The sequence below is a fragment of the Chiroxiphia lanceolata genome, chromosome 2 (genome assembly GCF_009829145.1).
Source record: "Chiroxiphia lanceolata isolate bChiLan1 chromosome 2, bChiLan1.pri, whole genome shotgun sequence".
Classification (NCBI taxonomy): domain Eukaryota; kingdom Metazoa; phylum Chordata; class Aves; order Passeriformes; family Pipridae; genus Chiroxiphia; species Chiroxiphia lanceolata.
The window spans coordinates 97,393,311-97,420,486 of record NC_045638.1 but is presented as its reverse complement, the minus strand read 5'-3'; the positions used below and the strand labels follow the sequence as shown (position 1 = coordinate 97,420,486).

Here is a 27,176-nt window from a genome sequence, read left to right as displayed (position 1 = left end):
TGGTATTGCAGATGAATCAGAACTACTCAGTTGAGGAGGCCTGATCTCGTTTGCTATGGTCCGTGTACTGCTGTGTATGGGAGCTGTACTGTTGTTGATCCCAGGTGTTCCACTGGAGGCAAAAGGCGCTTTGAGGGGAGCTTTAGAATTGAAACTATGATTGAAAGCTCATAGATTAAGCTTTTTGGGTGGAATTTTGAGATACACAAACCTTGTCCATACAGTTTCATTGGATATTTACTTCTTGAGGTGTGCAATGGCACGTATGCGTAGCCAACAGTTATTACAGCTTAGGGTTAAGAGCTGCATCATTGATTCAGTGACTGATGTTCTGGGGGATTTGGAGATGGCAAATGACACTCCATCACTGTGTTTCTGAGCAGTAACATTTTATATGTAGGATGGCTCTAGGCAGTATTTTAAAAGGGTAAAGAAGTCCTGCAAAATAAGAACCTTTCAAAGATGTAATTGGGATAATCTAATCTTATTGAAAGAGGAAGGCCCTGCCTATGTTTCATTGTGCTTCCCCTCCAGAGTGTTGGACCTTTGCTAAACTGGTAGGAAAAAAAATAAATTGATCAATACAAAGTAAATCTGTATATTATATATAATATATAATTTATACTTGTGTTGATGTAGGGAAGCGGACCAAACTGTGCAGGTGGGTACCAGGGGACTGGGTGGGGTGTAAACTGTCCCATTTAAGGCAGCTCTTGGTACCAGTGGTACATACAAGTAAGTCTGTTCCTTGCTACCAGGATTTAGTGAAAGATTTAAATAAAGAGGAAGGGAGGTTGTCTGGGGTAGAGGAACAAGGGAGAAATTAGCACTTAACTGTGTGGTGATCAAGTAGATAGAACTTGTGGCTTCCTTTGTATGGCTGTCTTCTTTGAAAGTAACTTTCTCTTTGGGTTTTGGTGTGGGATTTTTTTTTTTAACAGTCTGTGATTACTGATTTTTATTTTTTTTTTTTTGTACTCTGGGTTGTTTCAGGTGGAGGAGTCCCTAAGCGAGAAGCAAATAAAGAGCCCTCTTCCATCTTCAGAAAGAAAACCTGTTAAGCTAGTCAGGAGCAGGTCTTTAGAAAAGTCCTTGGACCTTAATGAGAATGAAAATCTTCCAGAGAAGAGCAGTGCCTCAGATAGTGAAGAAGGTAAATCTTATAACAGTTGGGATATGTAAGACAACCTGACTTTGGTGTTCCATCTCACTCGTGGAGCAAGTTAGAGAACTTTCTGACCTTATGAAACTTGTTTGCTTATTTGTTTCACAGAATTGCAGCAAAAACATCTATGTATTTTAGTTTCTGGGGAGAAAAAAAGAAGTTGCTGGGTGTTTAGAATGAACACGAACAAATTGTGGTTTTGATTTTTCTCTCTTGGTTGGGTAGAGAGTTGCTAACAGCTTAAACTAAAAAAAGTTTATTGACAATGAGGTGGCGTTAGTTCACTTTTTATGTTCTCACAGATATTTAAAAGATTTTTGTTTTGTTTTGTTTGCATTTCTTGGAAACTGAGGGAAAACATTTCAGGCATAACAGTTCTTAAGTTTCTGAAAGATCTCCCCCATCCCCCTTCTTCACACTTCTACTTTCTTAAGGCTTGTGGACTCCAGTGTTACTGATGAAGTAAACTGAGGAACTCACTGAAAGTCCAAGCAAGACAACTTCCCGTCTTTCAGGATAGTATTGTGCATATTCTGAATGTGATCTGAAAATGAAAAACCTTCATGAAAACCTTAATGAATATCTTGGAGCAGATTACACTTTCTGTGCCAACAGTTAGTGTCTTAATGGATCCTAATATACTAACTATCCTCATAACTCATACCTCATTACTCAGTACAAGATGAGAAGAAACTTGGATACCACAGTGGTACAGAGATGGTAACTTGACTGTTACATGTTTCTTTTGATCTTCTCACCATAGGAGTGAAAGTGTAGCACTATCTCACAAAATGGTTTTGGTAAAAGAATTTTTGTTATGTCCTTGGGAGAGAGTTAGGCTGGAGCCTGCCTTCTACCTGGGCTGGATGACAGTGAGACTTGTGCTGAGGTCCTACAGTAGCCCCTTGCAAGTTCTCACTTTCTAAGGAGAGCTTTTCACTTACCATGGGGAACTTTTCTGTGCTGCAGGGCTCTGGTTGTTCAAGCAGCTCACTGAAGTTGTGATGGATGTTCTGTTAAATATCCGAATCTTGGACTCTGTAAATGCCTTTAAAGTGAAGTGTGCAAAACCTGTACTGGTTCCAAGGTTATATGGTGGTGTGCAAATGAAAGACAGAAAAGCTCAACAGTAGCAGTGTGCTTAGTAGCAGCTGAATATTTCTTTCATGTATGAAAAGAACTTACTTTCATCACTTGTTGGCAGAAATAGAACAGTTCAGTTAATTGAGGCTGGTTCTTAATCTGTCGGGAAATTTTGTATCTTACCCTTTCAGAGTTGACAACTGAAGTTGTGTGCAGGGGTCTTTATGTTGGGATCATTGAGGAGTCCAGGAAAGCTTTTAAAGTTATGGATTGAATTGGCTGCTTGCAAATCGTGATTTTTGCCTGGGGATATACTTTTTATTCAACTAATTTTCCTTTTGCTCACTCATACTCCTTCTGTGTTTGCTGGAGTTCAGATTCAACTTGATGCATGTCAGGTTTTATCATTTTTGTGAATATACCTAATTGAACAGGATGCTGTTTGTGCCATACTCCTACACACTTAACAAGCTTCACAAATTAATTTACTCCTTCACAGGTGTATCTTTGAGAGCAGCAGAAATTTTGGCCTTTGGATGTTTTAGATATCTTGCAGTTTTCCTTCTTAGTACCACATCTCTCTTCTGGGTTTTATTTTTTATGGGAAAGGTCTCCAGTGAAACTAACTGAAAAATAGTCCTGTTGTCTTTCATGCTGCTAACTGCCTGAACAATAGCAGTAAATACTCCCTGTCATCCTTGCATTAGTGATGTTGAATAAATAGAACATTTTAAACTGGAGATGTCTCTTTAATAAAAAGACAACTGACTTCATGCTGCTTTTCTTATTTCTCCTCCCTCCCCCAAGACTAGTCTTTTATTCAGAGCAGGATTTTCTAGACTCACAACATTAATCTTTTCTCTCAGATTCTTCATGCTTAGAATTTTTTTCTTCTGTTTCTGTCTGTTTTCTATTGCAGTTGCCCCATACCCTTACAAGGTGAATTCCTTCACGCAAATGAAACTAGCTTTCCTACATGACAAAGCTTTACCCATGCGATTAATTTCTCTTGTGTCCTCTGGCTCATACTCAGGCTGCCCATGGAGGTGTCCTGGCAAATAAGGTGAGGGGCAAACTCAAGACTCTTGTTCTTCCCAACACTAGTTCCGTTGTCCTAAGCAGTTCTCACACTGGTTACTTTGGGGGAAGTGGGGTGTGCATCCCACTAGGCACCACTGGCCTATGGACCCGCATCTTGGTGCTTTTGTCTGGTTTCGTAAATCGGAGTATAAATTCTTGAGCCATGACAAACTTTTGGCTAAGCTAAAAATTAATATCTGTGGTCTTAATTGTAAATTTTAGAAAACGAATTTTAGTTCAAGCATGGAATACACATTTCCAAAACAGGGTCAAGAGGTTTTTTTAATTTCCTCTAATGACTCTTTTGTATGTAGGGTGGGGTTTTTTGTTTGTTTTTTTTTTTTCTTTCTTTCATTGGCAATGTTCAGCTGCATGAAATACTTCAAAGAAAAAAAGGGGAAAGCAGGAAATTGGAAAACAATGTTTTCTATTAGAAAACTTTACTGTATATAAGGGCATAATAAATTTCTGATCTCCTTGCATAACTTGACAGATTTACTGCATTGTTTCTATTTGTACTAATAACCACCTTAAATGTGTGGTGTGCAGGAGAGTGTAACTGTCTGCACTGTGGTGCTGTGAGATGGGTACAGCAGTGGCTTGACCTTTCTTGGAGGCAGGGATGTTTGGGACATACAGTGTTTGAAATACAGGATGGTTGAAATTGGTTCAGCCTTGTGTTGGTTTCCCCCCACCTCAAAATAAAATTTTGGTTACACAGTGTATGTAAGGAAGAGTAGCCCTGTTATCTTGTTGGCATTTTAATTAAAATACCGAAAGGACATATTTTTTTGAATATATGTCTATTTCTGTCTGTCTACACAGCTGGTTTGGAGGATATACGTTTGAGTTGTCTAAAGGCAAAAGGCGTAAGGTTGGGGGTTTCTTATCTTGTGAGCTGGAAAAAACTAGCATTGAGACAGTACTTAGTACTTCCCCAAGTTAATTTTGTACTTAGTCTTTTAAAGTATAGGAGAGTTCTCTGAAAATGGCTAATTCTGCTGATACAGTCTTGAACATGTCTGGAACATGTTCACTTCTAGGAATTGGTTTTATTAACTTGATTTCAGATGTATCTGGTTAAAGGCTCCTACCTGTATATGTTCTTCATGCAGTGTGCACTTTTTTCCCCCATCTCCAGTGGTACAGAAATGCTGAACAGTGCCAAGATTTGTGTACTTCTTTCTTTTTTTTTTGAATCCTGATCCTCCCCTAACTCTGGAGTGGAAAAATCATCATCCTTATTAATTTGTTTGATAGCCTCTGCTCCTATCAGTTCAGCTTTCTTAACTTGCTTGTGATGTGTTTAGCTTTCAGCTGTTGGTTGCTGATGACAATTTTAAGAACAATTTTTTTCTTACTGCCCCCTTCCCCCACCCCACCATTTTCTGTCTCTTTTCTTGCACTGCAGATGTTTTTAAACCTGTACAATCACTGCTGCATAATGGTATTATATTCAAACATTATTTCACAGCTTGCCTTGCAGTGATGAAAATGACCTTATAAAGTGCAAGGCAATAGAGGGGGAGGGAACAGACTTGCTGTCTTCAGGCTGAACCAGGACACTCTGGGTAATATATTTACTTCTGGATTTTTGGGTCCCTAGGGATTCTTACCCCAAGTCAGAATAATCTCATGTTCTTTTATCTTTACAGCTCCAATTCAGCTATAAATGTATTCAGGCTAAGAGAGTTAGTGTTGATAATTGCATGCTGCTGAGGGGTTAGAACTGCATTAAAAGGGAAGGAGTTAGAATGATAGCTCTATACCTGTACAAAGCATTTTGTTCATAAAGAATATTTCTAAGCCAGTCATAGGTCAAATGCATGATGTTGCTCTAGTACAGAGATAAATAAAGGCAGATACAAGTTTACCTGTGTGAGTAAAACCAAATAAAACAGTAGACAAACATGCATCTTTATTTGTAGCAGAGGTAAGTGGTTAAAGCTGTCTATTCAAATTGCAAGCATATCAATTGTACACTTATTCTTTGCTGTGCCACTGGTTGTGCTTGCTGCTTTGTCTAGGATTTCTACAGATAAATTTTGAGAAACCTGGATGAAAGTGACTTGAAGCTTGTCAAGCTCTTGGTGTATGCAGCAACTTGCTTCCACAGTTGTGGAACTCAGAGCAGCATGTATACATACATGCACTCTAGACCCATCATCCAGAAGATTTCCAGGCTTTCTGGAGAGCAGCTTTTTGAGTCCTGGCATCTAAAGTAGCTGATAGGCCTGATATATAAACCCAGTTTCAGGTTGGAGTTTCTAAAAATACTGCTTTTTTCTAAAAACATTTTAAAAAATTTTTTCTTTGTTTGTTCTAAGAACTGAGAGGGATTAAAGTAAAAATGTGTTTCTCGATAGACACTGTCATGCACTTGGTACTTCATTAACTACTCCTTGTTAAAGACATGACTAGACAGAAATAAAGTGTAAGTAAATCAACTAACAGGAAGTTTTGTGCAGACCTGCTAGTGCTCTTGCTTAAGACTCACTAGATGGAGGACAGGCTTCTTGCATGCAGTGCAAAACAGCTCAGTAGCAAAGTCTGCACCCTAAGGTATTAATGCATGGGCTTTGTGCATATCATAAGTTTCTGTGGCTTACCAAATTACCTTGCATCAGCAGAAAAATAGTAGCTGTCCTCAGGCATTTCAGGTGATCGTGATGTTGTGCCATTTAGCTAAGGCTTACTGGGGCAGAGGTAACTTATATTATCTTGTATTTGCTAAGACATATACAAATAGCTGACAGAGCTTATCTGATGCATGGTGACTTGATCATGTGTCTGGGCCTTTGTATTTTCATTTTTTAAGCGGTAGCAGATTCCTTGGGCATGTCAAGGTCCAGCTGAGTAATGCTCAACTAGAATAACTAGGTTTGAATTACCTGGTACCTGACTCCACATATTAGCTGATGCACAGTAGGCAAAGGGGATGTCAACATCAATATCTGAAGCTTCGTGTTTCTTAGTGATAGAGAGGAAGTGGTGGGTGCACTCTGAAAGGAGAAGTCTGTAATGCTGATTTTGTTAACTGAGGTCAAATTTACAGTTCACTTGGCCTGCATTTTCTTAGAGTTAGATTTGGCTGGGAGAGGAAATATAGTGAGCATAAGCTGAAAACTCAGGCAGAATTTCTGGCTTCCCACAGAATGTTTCAGCACAGCAGAATTTGTATTCTACACATAATAACTGCATATTGACTGGTTAAATAGGCCTCTTGAAATGTGTGTTTGCTTTCTGTCCCATCTTGTAATTGTGTGGAATTACAATGGCATAAGCAGAACATGGCACAGGAAGGAAGTCAATCTCTTGTGCAAACACAAAAATACGGCGCTCACGCTTCACTTTTGGGGTCCTACATTGAAGCCTGAGAGATCAAAAAGAACTTTTTTTGAGGCAGATGTGAAATGGGGATTTTTAGCAGACTAGAAGCAGCACGAGAGAGGAAATCTGCTCAGTCAGAATTGGGTTTCGTTGGGGACTGCTGTGGTGTTTAGTTGCTGCATTTGTATTTATCAATCCTGACTTCTACTAAGCAGTAATGTTTTAAGTGCTGCAAGTTTAGCTTGTAGGCAGTGCGTGACCTATAGCTTGATATTCAGACTACCTTTGTGTTGGTGGCTGGCACTGACCTTTCCTAGCTCTGAGCAGTCATTTGTATTAGTCAAAAGGTTAGGCATCCTAACTGTCTGTCTGCTGCAAGATTTGCTTTTGGGCTTTTTATTTCATTTTAGTAATATGTGTGTGTGGGGGGGGAGTGTTTTGTGGTTTTGGTAATTCTGAATAAGCAGATTGAGTTGGGGCTGGCACAGGAGACTGCTTGCCCTCCAGGATTATAATTCTGTCCCTTATCTCTTGCAAGACTGGCTGAGACAACCACAAAGCTGAGTCATGCCAGCAACCACCAAGAAGCAGAAATAGCAAAGATCAGTGCTGCAGCCACACAACACCTCTGGGGTGCTTGGTGGCTTTGAAATGGGTGATGCAATTGAGCCCCTTGGTGCATTTTTGGGACTGCAAAATGGAGCAGGGTACATCCTGTGTTCCTGTTAAATAGGTATGGAGGGAGGAAGGGTTTGAGGAACTGTTTGTGAGTCTACTCGGTCTCTTAGACTGTGGACACTACCAGCATTACAAATGTTAAAAGCAGAATTCTGAAACTAGCCACAGCTGAGAAGAAAATTATTATGGTTTCACTGTCCTGTTTGCTTGTCCTTTGTACAATAGGCGCACATATTAAGAAAGATTATGTTAACTTTTCGTCTTTCCCCAATGTTTCTTGTAGGATTAGTAGAATACTGAAGGCAAAACTAAGGAGATAGGATCTTTTGATGTTGATTTATGAATTTGCACAGGGAGATGGTGGGGGTGGTGGTAGTGGTGTGTGTTTGAAAATCAGTTCTGGACTTTGTTGCTGAAGGCAACCAACCTACCAAATCACATGCCAAGATCATTACTGGGGTTCTGAGAATGAGAAACAAATGTTGATGTAAGCTTGGGAAGAATTTGAGCTGTAATAAAGCTTAGAATAATATAAAGGTGCTTCATAATACTGTTCTTAACCTGCTCTCTCTGCCTTTCTTAGCAGTGAAGGAGACAGTCTCTGAGAATGATCTCTATGGGAGACTTTTTATAAACAGAGTTTTCCACATCACTGCAGACAAGATGTTTGAAATCCTTTTCACCAATTCTCACTTCATGCAGAGGTTTCTCAATTCCAGGAGTATAGTAGGTAATAAACTCTTCTGCCTTCTATGTTACAAACTACCCTGAAAATTTTGACCGCTAAGAATTGCTAAATAGGGCTAAGGTGAATTTTAAGTTCTTCCTGCTTTAAAAGAATTTTGAAGCTTTAAAGTTTCACTACGAGAGAGGACATTTAAAGCTAGACTGTTGCTTCCATAGATAGCAGATGTAGATCAATCATATTTTGGAGTAAAAGCCTTATTTCAGTGTACCTTAATGCAAAACTGCACTTTAACGCCTGAATTTTGGGTAGGCTATTAAGTTGATGCATTCCATGGGGTATTTCTCATTACATTGTGTCCCACAAATAGTGAAATTTGTATGGCTGGCACAATCACTGCATCTTCTTAAATGATACTCATGGGCCTTAATTTTCTGGACGAGTAAATTTTATTCACAGAGGTCAGAAGAACAGAAAATTAAGTCAAAAAGGATAATATTCAGTGTCAGCTTGGAAGGCAAAGTGGCAAAAGCTTTTGATAATGCTGAGTGAATCTATTCAACTTTAAGCAGATGGGAAATGACATATTTTCATTTAATTGTGTATTCTTTTCTATACCCTCAAGTCTCTTTGAGTAGACTCAGGTTCAGCTACTTAGTGCTTCCCCTTTGTTCATCAGTGAGCTACAATTTTCCCCTTCCTGAAGAAAACCGCAACTATTTGGAATCGGTTTTCTGTCTTTCTCCCCACTGCTGTTCTCGAGCTCTTAAGATATGATTGGGCAGAGATATAATGCCTTTTAGGTAATTTGCATGTGAGATTTTGCATAATTTCTCATCTAGATGCTGTATCAACCCCTTGGAATAGAGATTCCAATGGCAATCAGTTAAGGACTTTGACGTACACTGTAACAATTAACAATCCACTTTGTGGGAAGTTCACAACTGCAACTGAAAAGCAGGTACTGCGTGCATGTGTGTGTCTGTCTGGTGCCCTTTAAAGCAAGGGAGATGTCAGCTCTCTGGTCTGTCAGAGTTCTGACCATAGATTAAAGTTCAGTGAGGTGAATGTGGATCTGTAGTTTAAACATGGCATCTCTAAGCCCCTCTCAACATCAGTGAGCAAATGGTCATGAAATCAGAGAGGCTTTCTACCTTTGCAGATGGCTGTAAACTCCCACAGAGTTTGTGGGGAAAGGTATTAACGCTTCTTAGGAATTGGGGGATGAAAAGAAGCAATTAAATGCTTTCAGTGTTCATTTCTGGGCTCCCCAGTACGAGAGGTGAAGAGTCCAACAAAGGACCACTAAGATGATGAAGGGACTGGAGCATCTAATAGGAGAAACAGCTGAGAGCTGGGAATGTTCAGGCTGGAGAAGAGAAGGCTCAGGGGATCTTACAATGTATAGAAGTATCTGAAGGGAGGTACAAAGAAGTCTGAGCCAGGCTTTCACCACCGCGGCTTTCAGTGGTGCCCAGTGACAGGACCGAGGTGATGGATACAAATTGAAACACAGGTGATTCCTTCTGAACGTCAGGAAACACTTTTTTACTGTGAGGGTGAATGAGTAGTGGAACAGGTTGTCCACAAAGGTTGTGGCATCTCCTTCCTTGGAGATACTGGAAAACCACCTGGGCAACTTGCTCTAGATTGCCCTGCCTGGAAACAGTTCTTGGACAAGATGTCCACCAGAGATGCTTTCCAATCTCAACCATTCTGAAATTCTGCTTTGGGAAAGATGCAGGTCTCAAAGAAGAGCTGTGGTAATGAGTCAGTGGCCAGCCTTGCATGTGGTACTTGAAGCGGCATCGGGGAAGTACTGCTGCTGCCTATGCTGGCTGTAGCAGGAGGCATCTTCTCTTTCCTCACCCCATCTATATTTGACACTCTTAACTGATTTTTATGGTGGTTCTTCAGGCTTCCTCTCTATTTCACTTATAGTTGGTTGATCTAGCCTAAGGAACTCAGGCTGAAAGAGGGGAGAAAAATTGTGTACCATGGATATACCTTCTTACTTTTACTTTCTTTCATGATAGATCCTGCATAAACAGAGCCAGAAAGGTCAGTCCTATCAGGTGGATGCTGAGGTACTGACCCATGATGTCCCCTACCACGATTATTTCTACACTGTGAACAGATACTGTATCAGCCGCACGTCCAGTCACAAGTGTCGATTGCGGTGAGCCTGGGTGGGGCACAGTGGGAGGGGAGAAGCCAAGGCACAGATCTTACAGGTTGATGATGTGTGCTTATTAAAAAAATGTGCCTGCCAGCAGCATAGAGATTGTCAGTTTCTCTTGAAGTTGGAGATATCTTCTGAAACATAAGCTTGCTTTATTCCTTGTCACATGGATGCTGTATTTGGATCTCATTAATGCAGTGAGAAATGAACTCGTGTTGACTCTGAGGTACAGAACTCGCCTCCAACTGGGTTCTGACCAGCCGTGGGGTTTGGAGTACAGCTGTGTGAGTGGGATATGTTGGAACAAAGTGAGATATTTTATTACAGAATTTCCTAGATATCCTTGCTGAGGGCCTGCAGAGGAGGTGGTTTCACCAAAAGGTGCAGGAAAGATGGAACGTACTCAGTTTTGCTGGAAGGATACTCAACTATACCTAGATAGGAGAGTTCCTCTCCCATTTGTTGAAAACATTTGAAGTGATCAAGTTCCATGTTCAGTACATTTCCATGGCTCTCTGACTATATAATCCTTGGTAGTTCTTGTGTTGTCATTAGTAAGACCTTGTATCTCAAACTTCAGCAGGAAAGGTAAGCAAGCCTGGATTCTATTCTGGCTTATTTCAGGCTATAAAAGTAGTAAAGACTCCCCCTCTGCTGGGAGGAGGATGGAAGAAAAGTCCTTGAACAACTGTTCTAGATGATTTTTTTGAGTGAATCACTTCCTCTTTGAGAACTAGGTTTGTTTTATCTGAAACACATGACAACCCTAGGGTAAGAGTAAAATCTTAGGTTTCAACATAGTGCACAGAGCAGGCATGTACAGAATGGAAGGCACATGGTGATGTTACAGCTGGCCTTATACTGAGTTTAAAATGGCTCAAAGACTCCATTTGAAAGATTTCATTTTGTTAGACTAGAAATGCAGTGGGCTTGCATTGATGTGGAAGATTATTTGAAAAGGTGAAAAAAGTGTATTCTAGGATGGTCAGTGTTCTTGACTGAAACTGAAGTCACAGGCTGTCTTTTTGTCCTTTATGGAGGGCTTTGGGATTCACTCAGTTGCTAGAAGCATCCTTCTGAAGGATTCTACTCCAGTTAATTTTTGTTCTGGAAGTGCTATTGATTAGCTTGACCTGGGGAATGCAAGCCAGGAATGCCATTTCCCCTCTATCATGCTCACAGAAAGGCAGATTTTAATTTCTGTCTACTCAGAGTGGGGTCTGAGCACTTGATGTGTGAGTGGTGATAATGAATTTTACTTGCTGCTTTTGAAGTGCCCATGTAATATATGTGTACACATACAAAGTAAAAATCTTTATGATCTGAAACCCTGAATCTTATTTTAAATGTATGTTAAAATGAGAATGCTTCAGTGGGTAAAAACGGTCTGCTAGTCTGAGTCTGAAGGAAAACAGTTTAAAGTGTTTCCCATAATTTGGACATTCAGATTTTGAGGCTTTGGTTAGAGATGTTGTCTTTGCTACTGTCTGTTTCTTGCGTTTCTTCAATGAAAGTGCTGCCCAGGTGGAAAACCAGGGCACTTCCAGTTGGTGTTTCAGATAATAAACATAAGCTAGAGGCCTGCTTCTGATGAGAGATTTCTGTTATCACTATGATGCCTAGAAGACCGCTCTTTCATTATTGCATTCTGTTTACTAGGGTTTCTGCAGAAGTGAAGTACAAAAAACAACCTTGGGGCCTTGTCAAGACTGTAATCGAGAAGAATACATGGGGAGGAATACAGGAAAACTTCAAACAACTTGGTGAGACATTTTCTTCTTTGTGCTGGAGTAAGGAGGCTACCTTTGCTCTGTATGTTCTCACATCTGTCAAACTTGGTTCCTTAAAGAATGGGTTGAAAAAAAGACACCTAAGCGGTCTCAAAGACAGAATTTCCTGTCATCAATATATCTGCCAGTTCCAGGGTATGAAAGAAGCTAACAAGAAGCTCTTGTATACCTTGTCAGAATTGCTTTCTGAAGGAAACATGAAGAGCAGCAGGAAAGCTGTTACTCTCAACTGCATGTGCTTATCTCTAAGCATTTCCTTGATTGTGCACATGAAAAGAGAAGCAGTGGCACTTGGCAGGCTCCACGGATATGTCTATTAACAGCCTGGCCAGCCACGGCTTCAGGCTGGCAGTCTAACACAATTCCTAGTCTCAGTCTAACAGTGTTTTGCAGTGCTCTTCCGGCTGCTGTCTTGCATGTCGTTAAACAATCCCGCCAAGGCTGAACATGCACCCATCTCTGAAAAGTGTTCCAAGTGCCCTCTAGCAAAGAGGACAGGTGGTACAGGTCAAGGTGTAGTTTGTTAGACCTGCTTTAAGTTTATTTACTAGAAGATGCACTTGTTCCTCTCACTGCCGCCCTCCATAACTGACAATTTAAGTCTTCAGTGCTAAGCTTTTCAGCTTTACTTTTGACAGTTCAGTAACTTTTTATTTTTTCCACTGCAGAATCAGATCTCCTAATGGAGGAATATGCAATTAATCAGTCCATAGAAGACTCTGGAAAATTAGTTGCTCTGAGACGAAGACGACGCACTTTACACCGGGGTCTGGCAGAATCACTTCCCAAACGCTCTTCCCAGCATTCCTCTGGTGACATGGGAGTAGAGTCCCAGGGCAGCATAATAGGTAGGAATTTTTATATTAAGTGTTTTCCAAAAGGTGTGTTCAAGGAAGCACAACTCTTATAATAGTGCAAGAGTAGCACTTGTGTATATATTACTCATGTCTTTATCTAATCAGTATGACAGCAAATGCTTTAATATGTTCAAGTTTGCATAAAGTAGGTTTGGAGCATGCATAGTCACTTTTAGCATGATTATCTCATGAAATTAAGCTTAATATCACCTTCAGTTTTAAAACCTAAAATGCTGCTCTCAATGTGCATAAGATTAAAATGAGATTTGAATCAGGAAAGAAAAAATTAACCTGACTCTTGTACAGTTTCAGAAAAATTGCTTTGTTTCTTCAGATAACGGCATACCCAAGTAATGAGTTGATTCAACTTTGTCAATTGTGTCTTGGCCCTGTCACCTCATTTTTGTTTTTTTTTTTTTTTTAATGTTAAGTCTGTTTGCCATCTGCTTCTGTAATTTCTGGGTCACTGAAGTAGTTCTTGCAGCTCCATTGCCCTAAGGCATGACAGACTTGGCCACTAACACATACAGTATTAGCTATACCTAGAGAGATCAGAAACATCTGTGCATTAATGTGTACCAGGGAATGGTGGATTCCATGACAGAAGTTGAATTGTAAACACTGAAGTAGGAGCAAGTGCACTTCTCTGAAGGGAGAGGCAACACTGAGTATAGCACTGAGAGAATATTTGAATCAGCAGCATGTGTAAAGGACTGTTTACCTATCTGAAATTACTTCTTGATTACTTAATTTTGCTACTGCTGCTCCATCTTTTCAGATGAGTGTATCTGTCTCTGTGTACACTACAACTTTTGCGTATGTCCTTTGTCCAAGGCAGGAGGTGTGAATGTATGAAACTGTAATTACATTTAAAGATCAGCCTGCCCACCTTGGTAGGTGATTGCTGCTCAGTTTGGAGAGGACATGCACACTTCCTCTCCCTCAGGAGTGTCTGGTCCCTGTTGCCTGATGAATAGCAAATAGTCTTTTGAAAGGCTGTCTTCAGGACAATAGATAAACCAAGACAGTAACGATGGGACAGGTCACAGGAGAACTTGATTGGCACTGGTTGTCAGAAAGATTAATGTGAGCATGAGAACAAGCAGCAAAGAGCCACTTTGCAGCCTGTCTCTGCTCATGTGTGACCAGCAGTATATATGGTGAAGGCATGTTAGTAATGGATGGACTGTAGCCTTTTCAGGCTGTCTGTGTTTAGTGGTACCATGCCCCAGTGCTGTGTTGTCCCAAGCATACTGGGGTAGGGGGAATTCTGATGGGAGAGCCTGACTGTTCAGCTTGACTTGTTGGAGTTGACTGCAGAAATGCCTTGGTGAATGTTGGAGATGATCCTGTGCACCCACATGATCTGTTATTTTTTTCCATCAGAAGCTGTTGAGCTATTCTGTGAAGTGTTGGGCACTGACATATATCTGCAGGCATCCTTTAGGAATGTTCTTCAGTACTTTTTAACCTCCTTCTCTTCCATGCCCTATAGGAAGGAAAAGAGATGCAGTAAGTAGGACCACCACCATCATTGTAGTAATGAGTGTCTTGTAAGTACTCACTTGCATTAAAATGTGGCTTGACTCAAGCTCATCTTAGTCTTTATCTGTTTTTGTCAGTTTCTCTTTTGCATGTTAACATTGCATGTAGCATAATAGATCTTAACCTAATTTAACAAATGAGTGGAACACGTGGGTATAGGAGGGGAATGAATTGAGTGGAACACGTGGGTATAGGAGGGGGAATGAATTGACTTAGAAATGACACTTGGAATGAAAATGCTGATTTGCCAAACTGCTCTACCTTACAGATTTTCTTAGGTCTGATCCTATTAAAAAAAAAAAGTCTAGAATTTACTAATTCCTAGTTTTAAAAGTTCCTAGAGGAGATACTATTGCTCTTTCTGTTTGTTCCTATTCCACAGCTTAATGCTAACTGCTAAAAATTGGATAGATCTCTATTTTCAGTATAGTTCTGCCCCACATCTTTTTTTCTCCCAGAAAGATTCTGTTTCCTTAGCTGTTTTTAGCCTAGATCTTGTTTTTCTAGCATTGCAACCGAAATTCTTACAGGACTTGATTTTTTTTGTTTTCTCTACAGTTTGCTGCTCTTGGTCTTGCTGAATATAACACTGTTTCTCAAACTGTCAAAAATAGAGCATGCGGCTCAGTCCCTCTATCATGTCCAGCTTCAGGAAGAAAGCTCTTTGAAGTAAGTTGAATTCACAGTCTTTGCTTGCTTTCTTCCTCAGCTTATGTGAGAATCTGATCCAAAGAAATAAATTCTAAAGAGTGAAATTCAGTGGCAAGTTTTCATAAGTTACTGGGGCTTGCTGCACTTCTGTGGTCTGTGTTGAGATCCAGGGACGTGTCTGACTGCATCTTGCAGTAACAAGTTTTCTCCTTTGACAAGCTGGTTTTTGGGGAACATTAACCTTAGTTCGCATTTATCACCCTGCTGTGACTCATCTTCTGTGAATATCACAGAACCGAAGTGTTCATTCCGTGTGAACCAGCATGATCTCAAATGTAATGTTAAAGATTCATTTAACTTGTTAGCTTCTTTCTGTGAGTTTCCTGGCAAATCTCTCCCTCAAACTTACATGTTGCATGCCTTTTGTATTCGGACACAGGAAGATGTTGCTTCCTCTCTTGAATACAGTATCAATAAATAAGTTAAGAACCATAACCTGAAGTTGAGTCTGGAAATGGTGTGGTGACCTCCTGTAATGACTATCTCAGAACTGATTAGAACAACTTTATTTATAAGAAAGATTTTGCTCACTGAAGTGTGAGAACTTGTTGTAGATGTAATGTGAGCACGTTTTTTTTCTTAGTGGCTGTTGCCTACAAAGGTCTGAAGCAGTATCTTGGAGGCAGCAGGGATTGGAATTCAACTGCGGGCAGCTTTTTCTGTGGCTCTTGTAAAAGGATGGTTTTAGTAATGGCAGAGCAATGGTGGCAGAGAGCAGTTGTTTTTAAAAAGGTGTCAGGGTGCTTGTTTCGTGTTTCTGATGTAATCTCAATCTTTTTCAGCATATCTCCAGAAATGGTATCAAAAGAAGAGATCCCTCAGTATGATAAGGAACAGGTTAAACACGTAAAGGGAGTCTTAAGAGACTCAATTGAAATGCTTGAGCAGGTAGGTCTGACAGTCTTTCTCTGGTGATGTTCTTGTTTCTCAACAACTCAAGTTTTCTCCCATATGTTATCATACCTTTTGTTTGATGTCTTCTGGTACTAACTAAAGTTTTCGTGATTCTTTGATGTGTTTTGCCCTAGGCTTGAATTTAGTAAGTAGGCAGTGCTTATGTTTCTGATGTTTTGGCTTGGTTTGGTTTTGGTTTGGTGGTTTTTTTGTTTGTTTGTGTTTTTGGTTTGTTTTTTTTTTTTTTTCTGACTAAGATATAAGTATTCACGTCAATTTTCTTAAAACTTGTCAAAACTTGATGAGAGGTGTTGATGCAGTTCTGAATCATGACACAGCAAAGACTGGAGTGTTTCAAAACACTTTGCTTTCTAGGACTCATGTTAAGACATCTTAAGTGTTTTCCCACCTCATTATGGGGTGTCTTTGTTCAAGTTTATCCTGGGTTTTGCTCACCACTACTCTTCTAGATATTGGCTAGAGCTTCACTTAGCTTTGGTGTCAATGGGCCACCTAATCTTCAGTAAAAGATAAATAACTGCAGACCATATGTTTCTGAGAGGCTCCATAGCTATAGAATTAATCCTTCTTTACAGTAGGCTCCATAGCTATAGAATTAATCCTTCTTTACAGTAACTTTCTGAATGCTGTTGTCTCTCTGATCCTGAAGTCTATGACTGGTAAATCCCTGGCTGAAATTTCAACTCAGTAATTGAGGGACAGTAATTCATGCTTTAGTTTTAACTTGCAACCCACGAACGTTCTGATTTTCAAGTTCCTTTATTAAACCTTAAAATGTGATGGAATATTAGGAAAACTGTGAGGGGAGTTCACATGTGCCTCTGTCCATCACCAGTTTGCTCTGTGTTCTTGTATGCATTAAAAGTGGGTAGAAAAAGAAACCATTTTTATATTCCTTATTTACAGGTGCCTCTGCACACAGTATTGCTGTTAATCTGTTAATTAACCACTTTGATCACAGCATGGTTTCCATGCCCTTTTCATTTCCTCTGCTTACTATCCAAACAATTCCTAATTCTGAAGTGTTAAGTGCCTTTTGAACACACAGTGTAAAAAAAAAAAAAAAAAGGTGAGAATTTCACCACTTTTTTCATCCCAAATAACACTTTTTGCCTGGAAGTTCTGACACGGTGCCTGTTACTTTGTGTTTTTTGAGTGTTGTCAATAATCTAAACACATTTTGTGCACCGGAATGCACTAGGAGGGCCAGGTATTAAAAGAAAATTCTTATTTTGCTGCCATGTTCCTTAGTATTTGCTATGAACATTATCTGTGACTAAAACTGAGTGGGGTGGCTTATCTTCTGCAGTGTTGTCTGGTGAGGTGTTAAGACTTTATCATCCTGGACTGTTACTATTTATAAACTGTACAGGATATAGCTGTTAGGAGAGCACAGTAAGTCAACTGTTTATGGAAACAGGGAGGAGGAAATCATATGAAATCTTGGGGGGGGGGGTGGGGGGGAAGAGTAGGGAGACATTATTTTCCTGATACCACTCACCCATGCAGGAGATTAACTTAAGTAATTGGGGGGGTTGTGTCTTCACAGCTGAAGACTTCCCTTTCCATGCTCCAAAGAAGCTTTGACCACTTGAACAGGACACAGAGCAGCAGGACTGAGAGTTAATACCACATCAGCTTTTTGTTCAAGACGTGGGAAGAAGAGATGTGTGTGTGAGGACTCGTGGGGTAGGGAATGTAACTGTCACCTTTGGACTCCTCACTGTTTGGCTCAAAAGCTGTACAGAATAAAGGTTTGTGGAAAAAAGTAAGTTGGGTTCTGCAATCCCCAGCAGCTTGGCAGCCTTTTCTGTCCTGCCAGCCCTCTACCCTGGGGGGTCTTGCTTACGACCAGTGCACAGCTCTTGGATCCTGTAATGAGTGAACAAGGGCAGTTGTACTGCTGGTTAATGGATCTGCAAATTCCAGAGGGGGGAGAACACCCTCAGCAGAGAGCAGGGCTTGTCTCGAGAAAATCACATTTTTTTATGTCAACTTAGAAAATGACCATCAGTGAAGAGCCTTTTGGAGAAAAATAACGATGGTGGTTTCTCAGCCACAGGATCTTCATATGATTTTTTTTTTTAGCTGTGGGGACCTTTGTAAAACAACTCACCATTCTAAGGCTGAACATGCCTAAGATTAATAAACAGGAAAAAGCTTGATATCTGTTGCACAGTGCAAGCTTTGGCAGTCTGCCTTCTGCCATATGTTTCCAGCTCTCCCAGAGAAATTTCAGCCCTCGGTGTTTTCCCTCTGTCGAGGTCTGTGCTTCAGCTCTGTAGCGCCGTGTGCCCACTGATGATGAAACACCTTGGAGCACATGGAACCTGCTTTTTCTAGGCGGGTTGAAGGGAAGAAGATGAATATAAAAACCCCAAAGCCAGTGGAACGCCAGCCTGCCCGCAGGGTGGCCCATGGTTGTGCGACAGCGCTGGCTGTGTGGTGCTCAGCCTGTGTGGCGCTGGTGCGAGCCCAGGGAGGGGGTGTAGGTGTAGGGTGCGGGTTGCGCGTGTGGGTCCCACAAACAGAGTCCTGGGGCCACAGCCCTCCACGGGGTGGCAGGTGCGAGACTCTCCCAGCCTTGTGAGCGCAGCCTCGGGAGCGGCGGCGCCGGTCAGCGGGACCGGGCCGGGCCCCCGCGCCGCCCCCGCGCCCCACGGCCGCCACCTGTTGCGCTGCCCCTTTAAGGCAGGTGCCCCCGCGTCACGCGCGGCCCCGCCCCCCCGTGCCGCCATTGGGCCGCCCACCCCCCGGGCCCCGCCCCCCGCACACCTCGGGCGCGCGCGGCCAATGGCGGGCGGGCACTGCCGGGGGGGGCGGGGGCGCGGCGGGCGCGCGGCACCTGCGGCGGCGCTGCCGGGTGGGAGCCGCGTCCCGGCCCCCGGGAGCGCCCGGGCGGGCGGCGATGGACGAGCCGCTCTGCTGCTGCGAGTACGTGGACCGGCGGGGCCAGCGCAGCCACCTGGCGGCGTGCTGCTGCGACTGCCAGGAGCTGGACGAGGGCTGCGACAGGTACCGGCGCCGCGACCCCCTGGGGGCCGCCCAGCTGCCGAATCCCGCGGCGGTGTCCCCGCCCTGAGGGCAGCGGGACTGCGCCCCGCTTCCCGGGAAACTTGTCGGGAGGGAGGGCAGGGGGAGGGCACGGGGAGCGCGGTGTCCCGGTGCCAGCCGGCGCTCTGCTTCCCCGCTCCATAGGTGGCTGGCGTGCAAGTCCCTGCCCCCGGGAGCGCTGGAGAGCATCGCCGACACCATCGCGGACCGGCTGCGGGTCCCGTGGTTCTCGGGGGCCGTGAAGATCAACGTGAGCCTCGTGCCGCCGCTCGTCCTGCTGCCCGTGCTGCTCCACGTTGCCGCCCTGCACTTCCTGCTGGGGCTCCTCGTCCTGACGTCCCTGCCCGTGGTGGTGCTCTGGTACTACTATCTCACCCACCGGAGGAAGGAGCGGACCCTCTTCTTCTTGAGCCTGGGGCTCTTCTCCCTGGGCTACATGTACTATGTGTTCCTCCAGGAGGTGGTTCCCCGGGGCCACGTGCAGCATTCCCAAGTGGTCGCTCTCAGCTGCGGGTTAATCCTTATGCTCGCAGCCCTGTCTCGAGCCAAGAAAGACCCTGGCTACCTTCCCATTCCAGCAGGCAATGAGAAGCCATCGCACCAGGTCTTGCCCAACAGGAGTGTTAGAGGGAGCTCCAGCGGGCTCCATGGTGCTGCCAGCAGTCGTGCTGTGAATGGGGAGGCCAAAGGCTATACCAGGATGGCAGCTGATGAGCCAGAAGGTGTGAAAAAGGACTGGTGCACCAAATGCCAGCTGGTCAGGCCAGCCCGAGCAGGGCACTGCAGGCTTTGTGGCAGGTGTGTAAGAAGGCTGGACCATCACTGCGTCTGGTAGGTTTTGCACTGCTGAGGCTACGCATGTTCTCTCTCTGAGTTCCCCCCTTTCTAGAGTTAGCTTCTTTTTTTACAGTCCCTGTCAAATAGGGTCGCTTTTGCTATGTGCAAGACCTGGGAACATTCTTTAAATATAAAAAGCTTTGTATTTCCCCTTTAAAGAACAGTTAGAAGCACTGTTTATTCTAAGTGGGTTGACCTGATAGCTAATAATTTCTACAGCATGCTTCAGAATTGCCTTTAGTTTTCATCACTCTGGGTTTTTTTTTTGGTTATTAGTACTCTCCTGGGGGGAGAGAACTGAAAACTGCCTGTGTGCATGCAGTGCTGGAAGGAGCACTGGAGTAAGGGGTATGATGGTATGATCATACCCTACAAAGAGCAGTAGGGTATGACGTGTCTTAGCAAAGGATAAACTTGCTAAAAACTTGAGGCAAACAGTCTGCTGCCAGTCTATTGACTTGTGCTTATAACTTTTCTATAAAAAGCTCTAAAGCTTCTTTGAACGTATTTTGAATGCCTGTGTTGTATGGAAGCACCTTGGAAATTAGGTTCTCTGACAGCTGGGGGGAGGGAGGAGGAAAGAGAAGCCAGTTTCTTTTCTAAGCGAAGTAATCTCTTCTTTCCTTTTGGAGGATTAACAGCTGCGTAGGGGAGCAGAACCATCAAGCATTCATCCTTGCACTCTCCTTCTTCATGCTCACCTCTGTGTATGGGATTATGTTGACCCTGCACACCGTCTGTAGGGGCCAAACTCCATTTGTGGCATTGTTCTACTGCCCTGGGGCCTATTCTGACTACAGGTGAGATGTCTGTGAGAGAGCTGGGGTGGGAACAGGTTTGGTCAGGCAGCTTAGCTCCTGTTAGCTGTCAAACCTGACCAAAAAGTGCTCCCTAAAAAACTCTGGAAAGCAAAGGTACATCACTGCTTTTGCCAAGGTAGGCAGCCTGAGACTTGGAGAGAGCTCACCATTTATTTGGAAAAAGTTGTTGGAGGAGCTGCGATTTGAAGTATTTATTTATTGTGTCTTCTGTAGATACACCTTTAAATGTGTGCCCCCAGATGAAGGTAACAACAGTCAGGAATCCACATGCTATCTCTCCCTCTCATTCCTCCCTGTTTATCAAGTGACTGTCCCTCCAAGTTGTCTGTTTAGAACAGACAGCATCAACATGCCTTACTGAGCAGAGAAGGTGCTGAGAACTGTTGGACACGAGTTCAGAAACCAGCACTACCACTGATGAGCAGAGCATAGGGCTGGTGAACAAGTGACTCTGCCTTCCTCTGTACTCCATCTCATGACCTGTTGAGTGTGAGCATCCTTGTGTTCTTTACAGCAGGAAGAATAAAGAGCTAGGTTGTGAGATAGCAATATGCAGGAGTAACTCTGGTAGCACTAAAAGCCCTCATTAAGTGAGTCCTGAAGCTTTAATTTTGAGAAAGCCTTTAAGGATTATCTGATGAAAGCAGCAAAGTGAGATCACTGTGGCAGATGTAGACAGGGATTTGAAAGGATAGTGATTACCAGGGAAAGTCACTCTAAAACAGCTGCTCCAAAACTAAATGGCTTCCTTCCCATCTTTTTTTCCCTGCTGCCAGCTCTGCTCTGTCGTTCACCTGTGTATGGTACTGTGCCATTGTAACAGCTGGCATGGGATACATCCTTCTCATCCAGCTGTTGAACATCAGCTACAACGTGACTGAGAGGGAAGCTCGGCTGGCTCTGCGGGACAACACTGGGCGCAGACTCCTGGGTGGGTTAGTGATAGACACTGGCCAGTATAACAGGGGGTTCCTATGCAACTGGGGCCATTTCCTGAGCCTCGGGTCTTCTCCTCCACAGCGCTCTGCTGAAGACATCGTGTGACACCCTTCTTTCTGCAGATGATGTTGACTGACTCTTTTTAGCAGGGGAGTGGCCCCTTCCACTAGGACTCCTTTCTCGCACACCCTTCCTTCGTGGGCGGTGTATGGGCTACCTGTCCCCCCACTGACAAAATCAGAGGTTTTCCCAGGCGGAATGGTTGGTTCTTCATGTGCTGTCAGCCAGCAATAGGATGCACAAAGCAGTAAGCCATATGCACAAACATGGAGAGAAGGAGCCTGCTGCCTTTTTCCACCGTGGGAAACAGGAAGAAGAGCACAAGATTTTGAGAACTTGAGTTTTCATTAGGTGTGAACCCTGGCATCAGGAGGAACCCACTGCTGGGCTTCAGAGCATGCACTGGTTCCTGCAAAGGTGGAGGAATCCCTGGTTTGTACCTACATGCAGCATTTTGGAGATGTCAGGAGGATGAACTTTGAATACAGATAACAGATGGACCCCTGCAGAAGCCAGGCTATTTGGCTAAAAGAGACTGTCTAGGCAGTCACTGGGCAGTGCTCTCCTCTCTGGTGCATTTATTTGTTTTTACTATCTCTTATTCCATCCAGCTGTGTACATGCTTCTATTAAGTGCCTTTGTGAGCTACATTCCTGTAGGGCTGGGTCTGTGCTGGTTTGAAGGCTTGGCTCATCTCCTTCAAAGTATTTTTGCTCTGATTATGGATTGTGACCTGAAACAGGGGGTAAATATACCAAGGAGATGTTTTGAAGCAATATGCAACAGTGAACTCTGAGGGCAAAACAAGAGTGCTGTCTGTCTAGTGTTACTGTAGCTTTATGGAAGTTACCCCTCCATCATGGGATAAGGCAGTCTGTGGGAGAGTAGGCAGTCCTACTAACTGTTTTGGTAGGTAGCATTTGGTCAGTTGTGTTGCTAATAACGTAGTGATCCCACCTGCCCTCAACCCAGTTACTGTGAACTACCTGACTGTAGATCTGTTTTCTCAAGCCAAGAAGCCAAGGAACAGATCAGCCTCTGCGTATGTAGGGAGAGGAAGAGGATGTGTTGGAGGTCTCTGTTTTGGGGATAGATGACCTGTACTGGCAGGTGAATGTTAACGTGTTGAATGTGCTCTGCAAGAATGCCATTTGTTTCTCATTAGCCTAGAACTGTATTATTGCCTGGACTTGAGCTTCAGCTGAAATAACAAGGTTTTGATGGAAAGGGTTTCTGTTTTTTTGTGGCTGGAATTTATTATTACTTTTTGTTTTAAACCCTTTATGTGTGCTGTAGGCCCTGCAGTGAAAAGTCTGGCTGGAAGAGCTGGAGACCGTAGCACAAGAGTTACATGTTGGAACTAAGATGCAGCAGCAGAGATAAGAGCCTTGTCCTGGCTACTGATGTTTTTAGATGTGTGTGCAGGAGGCACAGATCATGCCTGCTTCTGACTCCATTTGCATGGCAGGCAGCTGGGGGATGTTGGCAGAGTGATGCAAATTCTGTGTGCTGTTGTGCATTAGCTTTGAAGAATGGATGGACTGTACATGGTGCCAAAAGAAAGCAGGGTTGGGGGTGTCCCTTAAGATCCCTGCTCTATTTGGTGTGTATGCTCTTGATTACGTGTTCCAGTTTAATGTAGAGACCGTGTCCCTCTTTGCACTGTTTGGTTTCCTTAAGTGGCACTTTCCATAACCAGCAGATAATGGATGAGCAGCTGCACTTGGAATATGTCTGTGCAGAGTTACTGAGTTTCCCTTATTTCCTCTTGCCCTCTGGTCATCCAGTGAGCAATCCTTTTTAGGTAGGTAAAGAGACACCTCTCTTGCTTCCTGCCTCTAACCAAATACACTGAGAGGTTTCTGACTGCTTCCCTGGCCCTAATGTGAATAAAAAGACACCCAGCTAGACTGTACAGACTGTTCCTCTACAACCTTCTGTTTGGTTGTTGGAGCCTGTCCCTAGGAGTACAAATTGACACAAAGTCCATGTTTCCACATGAGTTTTCTGTAAATGTTTCCATGGCACATAGGCATTTTGTGATGCCTGCTGAGATGAACTGGAGCTTGGCAACCCTGGAGACAAGGATGCTGTGGGCTAGGAGGTTTGTGATCTTAGATTTCATCCTGCTGACGCTAGGGATATGAGGCAGAATGACTTCCTGGGCTAAACGAACCCCTGCAGTGGAGACAGCCAACTTCTCTGTCCCTGTATGCACAGAAATCAGTCATGTGCCCACGAACTGAACAGGCTCTGGGAGCATTTGCAGGTTTGAGATAAGTGGTTTCTCAGAGTCCTGCTACTCCTGGCTGGGAGAAAGCAGAGCAGGTCGCAGATCATTTCCCTGGCAGCGCTCACCCTGTGGTGCTCAATTTCTCCTACAGGCAGAGATTCCTTGCTACCTTGCAGCCTGTATGTCAGTGTAGTCTTGTCCCAGTGCTTGCACTGAGACTCTCTGTGCTGTTCTCTCAGGCAGCATGGATTTTGGAGTGCAGATTAGGAATGGAGGACCTGGGACTAATGTAACCATTCCATATGTTGTTTAAGCTTGCTCAAGTACAGTGAGGGCTAAGTGCTAAAGTAAATTTTATTTTTGCACTTCAGGGGGAACTGAAACTATTCGGGACACTTAAAACCCCAGCCTTGCAACCTTTTTCTAGGAGGAGAATGCAGTGCTGATTCCCCAGTGAACAGGAAGTTCAGATGGCTGTAATCTGCATAGCAATGGTGACTTAAATGGCATGTCCTCTTCTTGGGAGGATTTACCTTGTGAATGCCTTGGGAGATGGGAAGCATAAAGTAACATGATATATCTAAAAAGCATCTTAAAAGGATGGATACTTTGGTGCTCTCCTTTTAACAGCCAGGAGAATAGCAGGAAACACTTGAAGGGCAACTCTCCCTTTTGTAGTTATAGCAAGGGCAAACTGTTGTGATCTGGTGCACTAAAGGACAATTTTTTTTTCTGAGTAACTTTTTGCCGAGCTTGTTATTGACCACGCTGGTAGAAAAATGTTAAAATCTAGGCCTAGTCAGTCCTCGGGCTCGCTGTGTTAGTAGCTGCCTAGATCTGTGCTGCCTGGGGGTTGGAGCAGTGGGAACAGCCTGCATTGGACAGGTGACTTGTGGGTCGTGTGTGGCATTCTTGAGGGGAGCACCAGTGTCTTACCTGTAAAACTGCGTGCCTGGCAGTGCAGAAAACCTTACCCTGCTGACCCTTGAAAAGTTTTCCCTGTGTAAGAGAGGACCTAGAGCTGATCAGCAGCAGGGAAGGATTTTGGTAATAGCTAGCCCATAGTTGGAAATTAGTTTATCCTGCTTTAACCATGACCTTTTAAGAGGCATTTGATGTTTCACAAATAGTGTGGACTTTGCAGACCAGGCAGCTTTTAAAGGGCCAGGGTTCTGATGTTGCTGCTGTTGTAGTGTTAAACCCTCTGTGTCCAAATGCCAGCACCCTACTGTTTGGTGACTGTAGCACCAACTGTGCACCATTAGATACAGCCTGTAAACAGTGGCTTGGCACTCTTTAACTGTGTCTTCCTGCATCGTGGTTTTTTGTAGGCAAGTCACAGGTCCCCACATCGACTGTTTCTCCATTTAACTTGTCCTTAAATGACAGAAGTCACTGGTGAGCCTGAGCTGGTGCTGCTTGTGACTCCTAATCACATTTCAGCCTTCATGCTATGATGGTGCTTTTTTTTCCTTTCAAAGTAGGTTGCTTTCAAGTGTCTTAATGAAACCATTTGCTGTAAAATTTCTTCTGAAGTTAAAATGGATACTGCCTCACTGCCTAATGTCTTAATAATGTGCTTGGTTTTTTCCTTCTATATGAATGTATATTGCCTCATTAGGGCAGAAAGCGTGTGTGATTATGGATGTGTTTTCATGTATTCCTTTCAGTGAAAAATTTTACAGTTACCTAGGATTCTTTTCCCCACTACCAGGATGTTTGGACAGCAAAAATCTTTCTGCGGACAGGTGAAGTTCTTTCTGAAATGTGGGAATTCAGCCTCCCAAGATCTTGTCTTTATGGAACTCCTCTAAGGATGATGTGAAGAGCAGTGGGCTCTGGAGAGTGGGATGTTTTGGGGTTTGGGGCTTTTTTTTAACCTAAGCTTGAGGAAGAAACTGTGAAACATTTGTGAGCTTTTTTTGAAAGGACTGGTGTGTGTGTGTCTGTATGTGTTTGTCCATTTTGCATCATATTCAGTGTTTCCAAATGGATACAATTAGGACTCAAAATAAATTATTGGAAATTACCTGTGGAGTGGCCTGTTGATTTATGCCCACACACTCAGCCAAGCCAAATGACCAAAAGCTGCTGTCATCTCATGGCTACTTAGCTGGGAGCTGGACTTGAGAATAAGGCAGCAACAGGCTAAGGAAAAGTTAGGAAACAAGTTCTGCAAAAGTTGACCTTTGGGTTTGTTGGTGTTGGGATGAAACAGACCTGCTGGCAGTTCTCACCATCCTGGAAACCAGGCATATTCCCCTGCGGTAGGAATTCGAATAGGGATCTTTCATCCTATGAGCAATCCATTATCATTATCTGATCCAGAACACCCAAAAGGAACAATCTCTTACTTTAAACCCTTTTCTGAGCCGTATTTGGAAATGACATGGATATTCTCCATGTAGGTAGTGGGAAGAGATATAGCCTTTGATTCTGTTGGTATCTTGGGACAGCTGCTGAAAGGCAGGATGACTTTTAATGAGTAGAATCACAGGTGGCTTTGACTGTTCCAGAGCTCTGCTTTGATTTGCCTGGGTAGCACTTCTCTCTGCTGTTTAGCTGTTCCTCTTTGAAGATTACTTTGTGCTTGCTGACAATAAGGACCTTGTGCTAGCAGTGAACCAGGATTTTAGTTAGGTGAGAGTGGTGTGTGCAGCAGTGTCAGACTTCTGACACCCAAGGAGTGCCCAGTTTCTTTAACTCCAGTGCTGTTAATGGGGACGTGTGAAACTTCTGTTCCTCTCAGCTTTTTTCATGAGCTTTTCCTCTCATGGCTTGTCATGTTGTCCCTGCAGAGCAGGGCCATGTCTGGAGTGGCAGCTCCTGTGCTGCTGTGGCTGGTATCCATAATGCATAACAGGTCTGTAAAGATGTGAGCTGTGGATCACACTGCAGTGGTTCATGGACCCTTCCCAGGCTAATTATTGTGTCCCACCTCGCCTGGGGGGAGCAGAGGGAGTTAATACTTCAGGCACTGTTTCCCAGTTTGAGCTGGGCCTGGGAGACTTTGAAGAGACTGGTATACAGATTTAATAAGAACCTGTGGTCAAGCTTTTTGGGAAACTCTGTAAGAACTCTGGAGGGCAGGTGTCAGCAGAGGATGGGGAGTTTGCAATTACTTCAGGGTTTAGCATTTGCTCTTGTATCAAAGTGAAAATCCTCCCCCCTCTCCCTGTGCAGGAGAAGGAGAGTCTGGCTTTGCAGCCAC

At 43.4% G+C, this 27,176-nt stretch overlaps 2 protein-coding genes across 9 annotated transcripts in view; both read left to right on the top strand.

Annotated features, from left to right (window-relative positions):
• Positions 1-17,788, top strand: part of GRAMD1C (GRAM domain containing 1C) — a 52,764-nt gene extending 34,976 nt beyond the window's left edge. For 4 of the 6 annotated variants that reach the window (XM_032678593.1, XM_032678596.1, XM_032678595.1 and 1 more), the window contains exons 9-18: positions 994-1,153; positions 7,920-8,066; positions 8,864-8,982; positions 10,058-10,200; positions 11,863-11,966; positions 12,662-12,841; positions 14,346-14,403; positions 14,954-15,064; positions 15,889-15,994; positions 17,571-17,788. In XM_032678593.1, coding sequence (XP_032534484.1) covers positions 994-1,153; positions 7,920-8,066; positions 8,864-8,982; positions 10,058-10,200; positions 11,863-11,966; positions 12,662-12,841; positions 14,346-14,403; positions 14,954-15,064; positions 15,889-15,994; positions 17,571-17,648 — 1,206 coding nt within the window. In that variant the 3' untranslated portion in view covers positions 17,649-17,788. The remainder of the gene's footprint in view (positions 1-993; positions 1,154-7,919; positions 8,067-8,863; positions 8,983-10,057; positions 10,201-11,862; positions 11,967-12,661; positions 12,842-14,345; positions 14,404-14,953; positions 15,065-15,888; positions 15,995-17,570) is intronic. The other 2 variants (XR_004355173.1, XM_032678594.1) reach the window with 2 other exon arrangements.
• Positions 17,789-18,898: 1,110 nt separating this feature from the next.
• ZDHHC23 (zinc finger DHHC-type palmitoyltransferase 23) lies at positions 18,899-25,992 on the top strand. 3 transcript variants are annotated; one of them, XM_032680640.1, is made up of 5 exons: positions 18,899-19,036; positions 19,220-19,906; positions 20,545-20,712; positions 21,510-21,664; positions 21,754-24,161. In XM_032680640.1, exons 1-5 carry the CDS (start codon positions 18,930-18,932, stop codon positions 21,762-21,764), a joined length of 1,128 nt encoding a protein of 375 aa, XP_032536531.1. In that variant the 5' UTR covers positions 18,899-18,929; the 3' UTR covers positions 21,765-24,161. The 3 variants fall into 3 exon arrangements, with proteins under 3 accessions (XP_032536531.1, XP_032536530.1, XP_032536532.1); XM_032680639.1 differs by having other exon boundaries at positions 21,510-25,992; XM_032680641.1 differs by lacking the exon at positions 21,510-21,664.
• Positions 25,993-27,176: the final 1,184 nt, after the last annotated feature.

What these genes read in the sequence shown, in the direction of transcription:
- ZDHHC23 (XM_032680639.1), top strand. Translation starts at nt 18,930, where the DNA reads ATGGACGAGCCGCTCTGCTGCTGCGAGTACGTGGACCGGCGGGGCCAG. An exon ending in CTGGACGAGGGCTGCGACAG is followed by an intron (nt 19,037 to 19,219) that starts GTACCGGCGCCG and finishes CCCGCTCCATAG; the next exon opens with GTGGCTGGCGTGCAAGTCCC. An exon ending in CTGGACCATCACTGCGTCTG is followed by an intron (nt 19,907 to 20,544) that starts GTAGGTTTTGCA and finishes TTCCTTTTGGAG; the next exon opens with GATTAACAGCTGCGTAGGGG.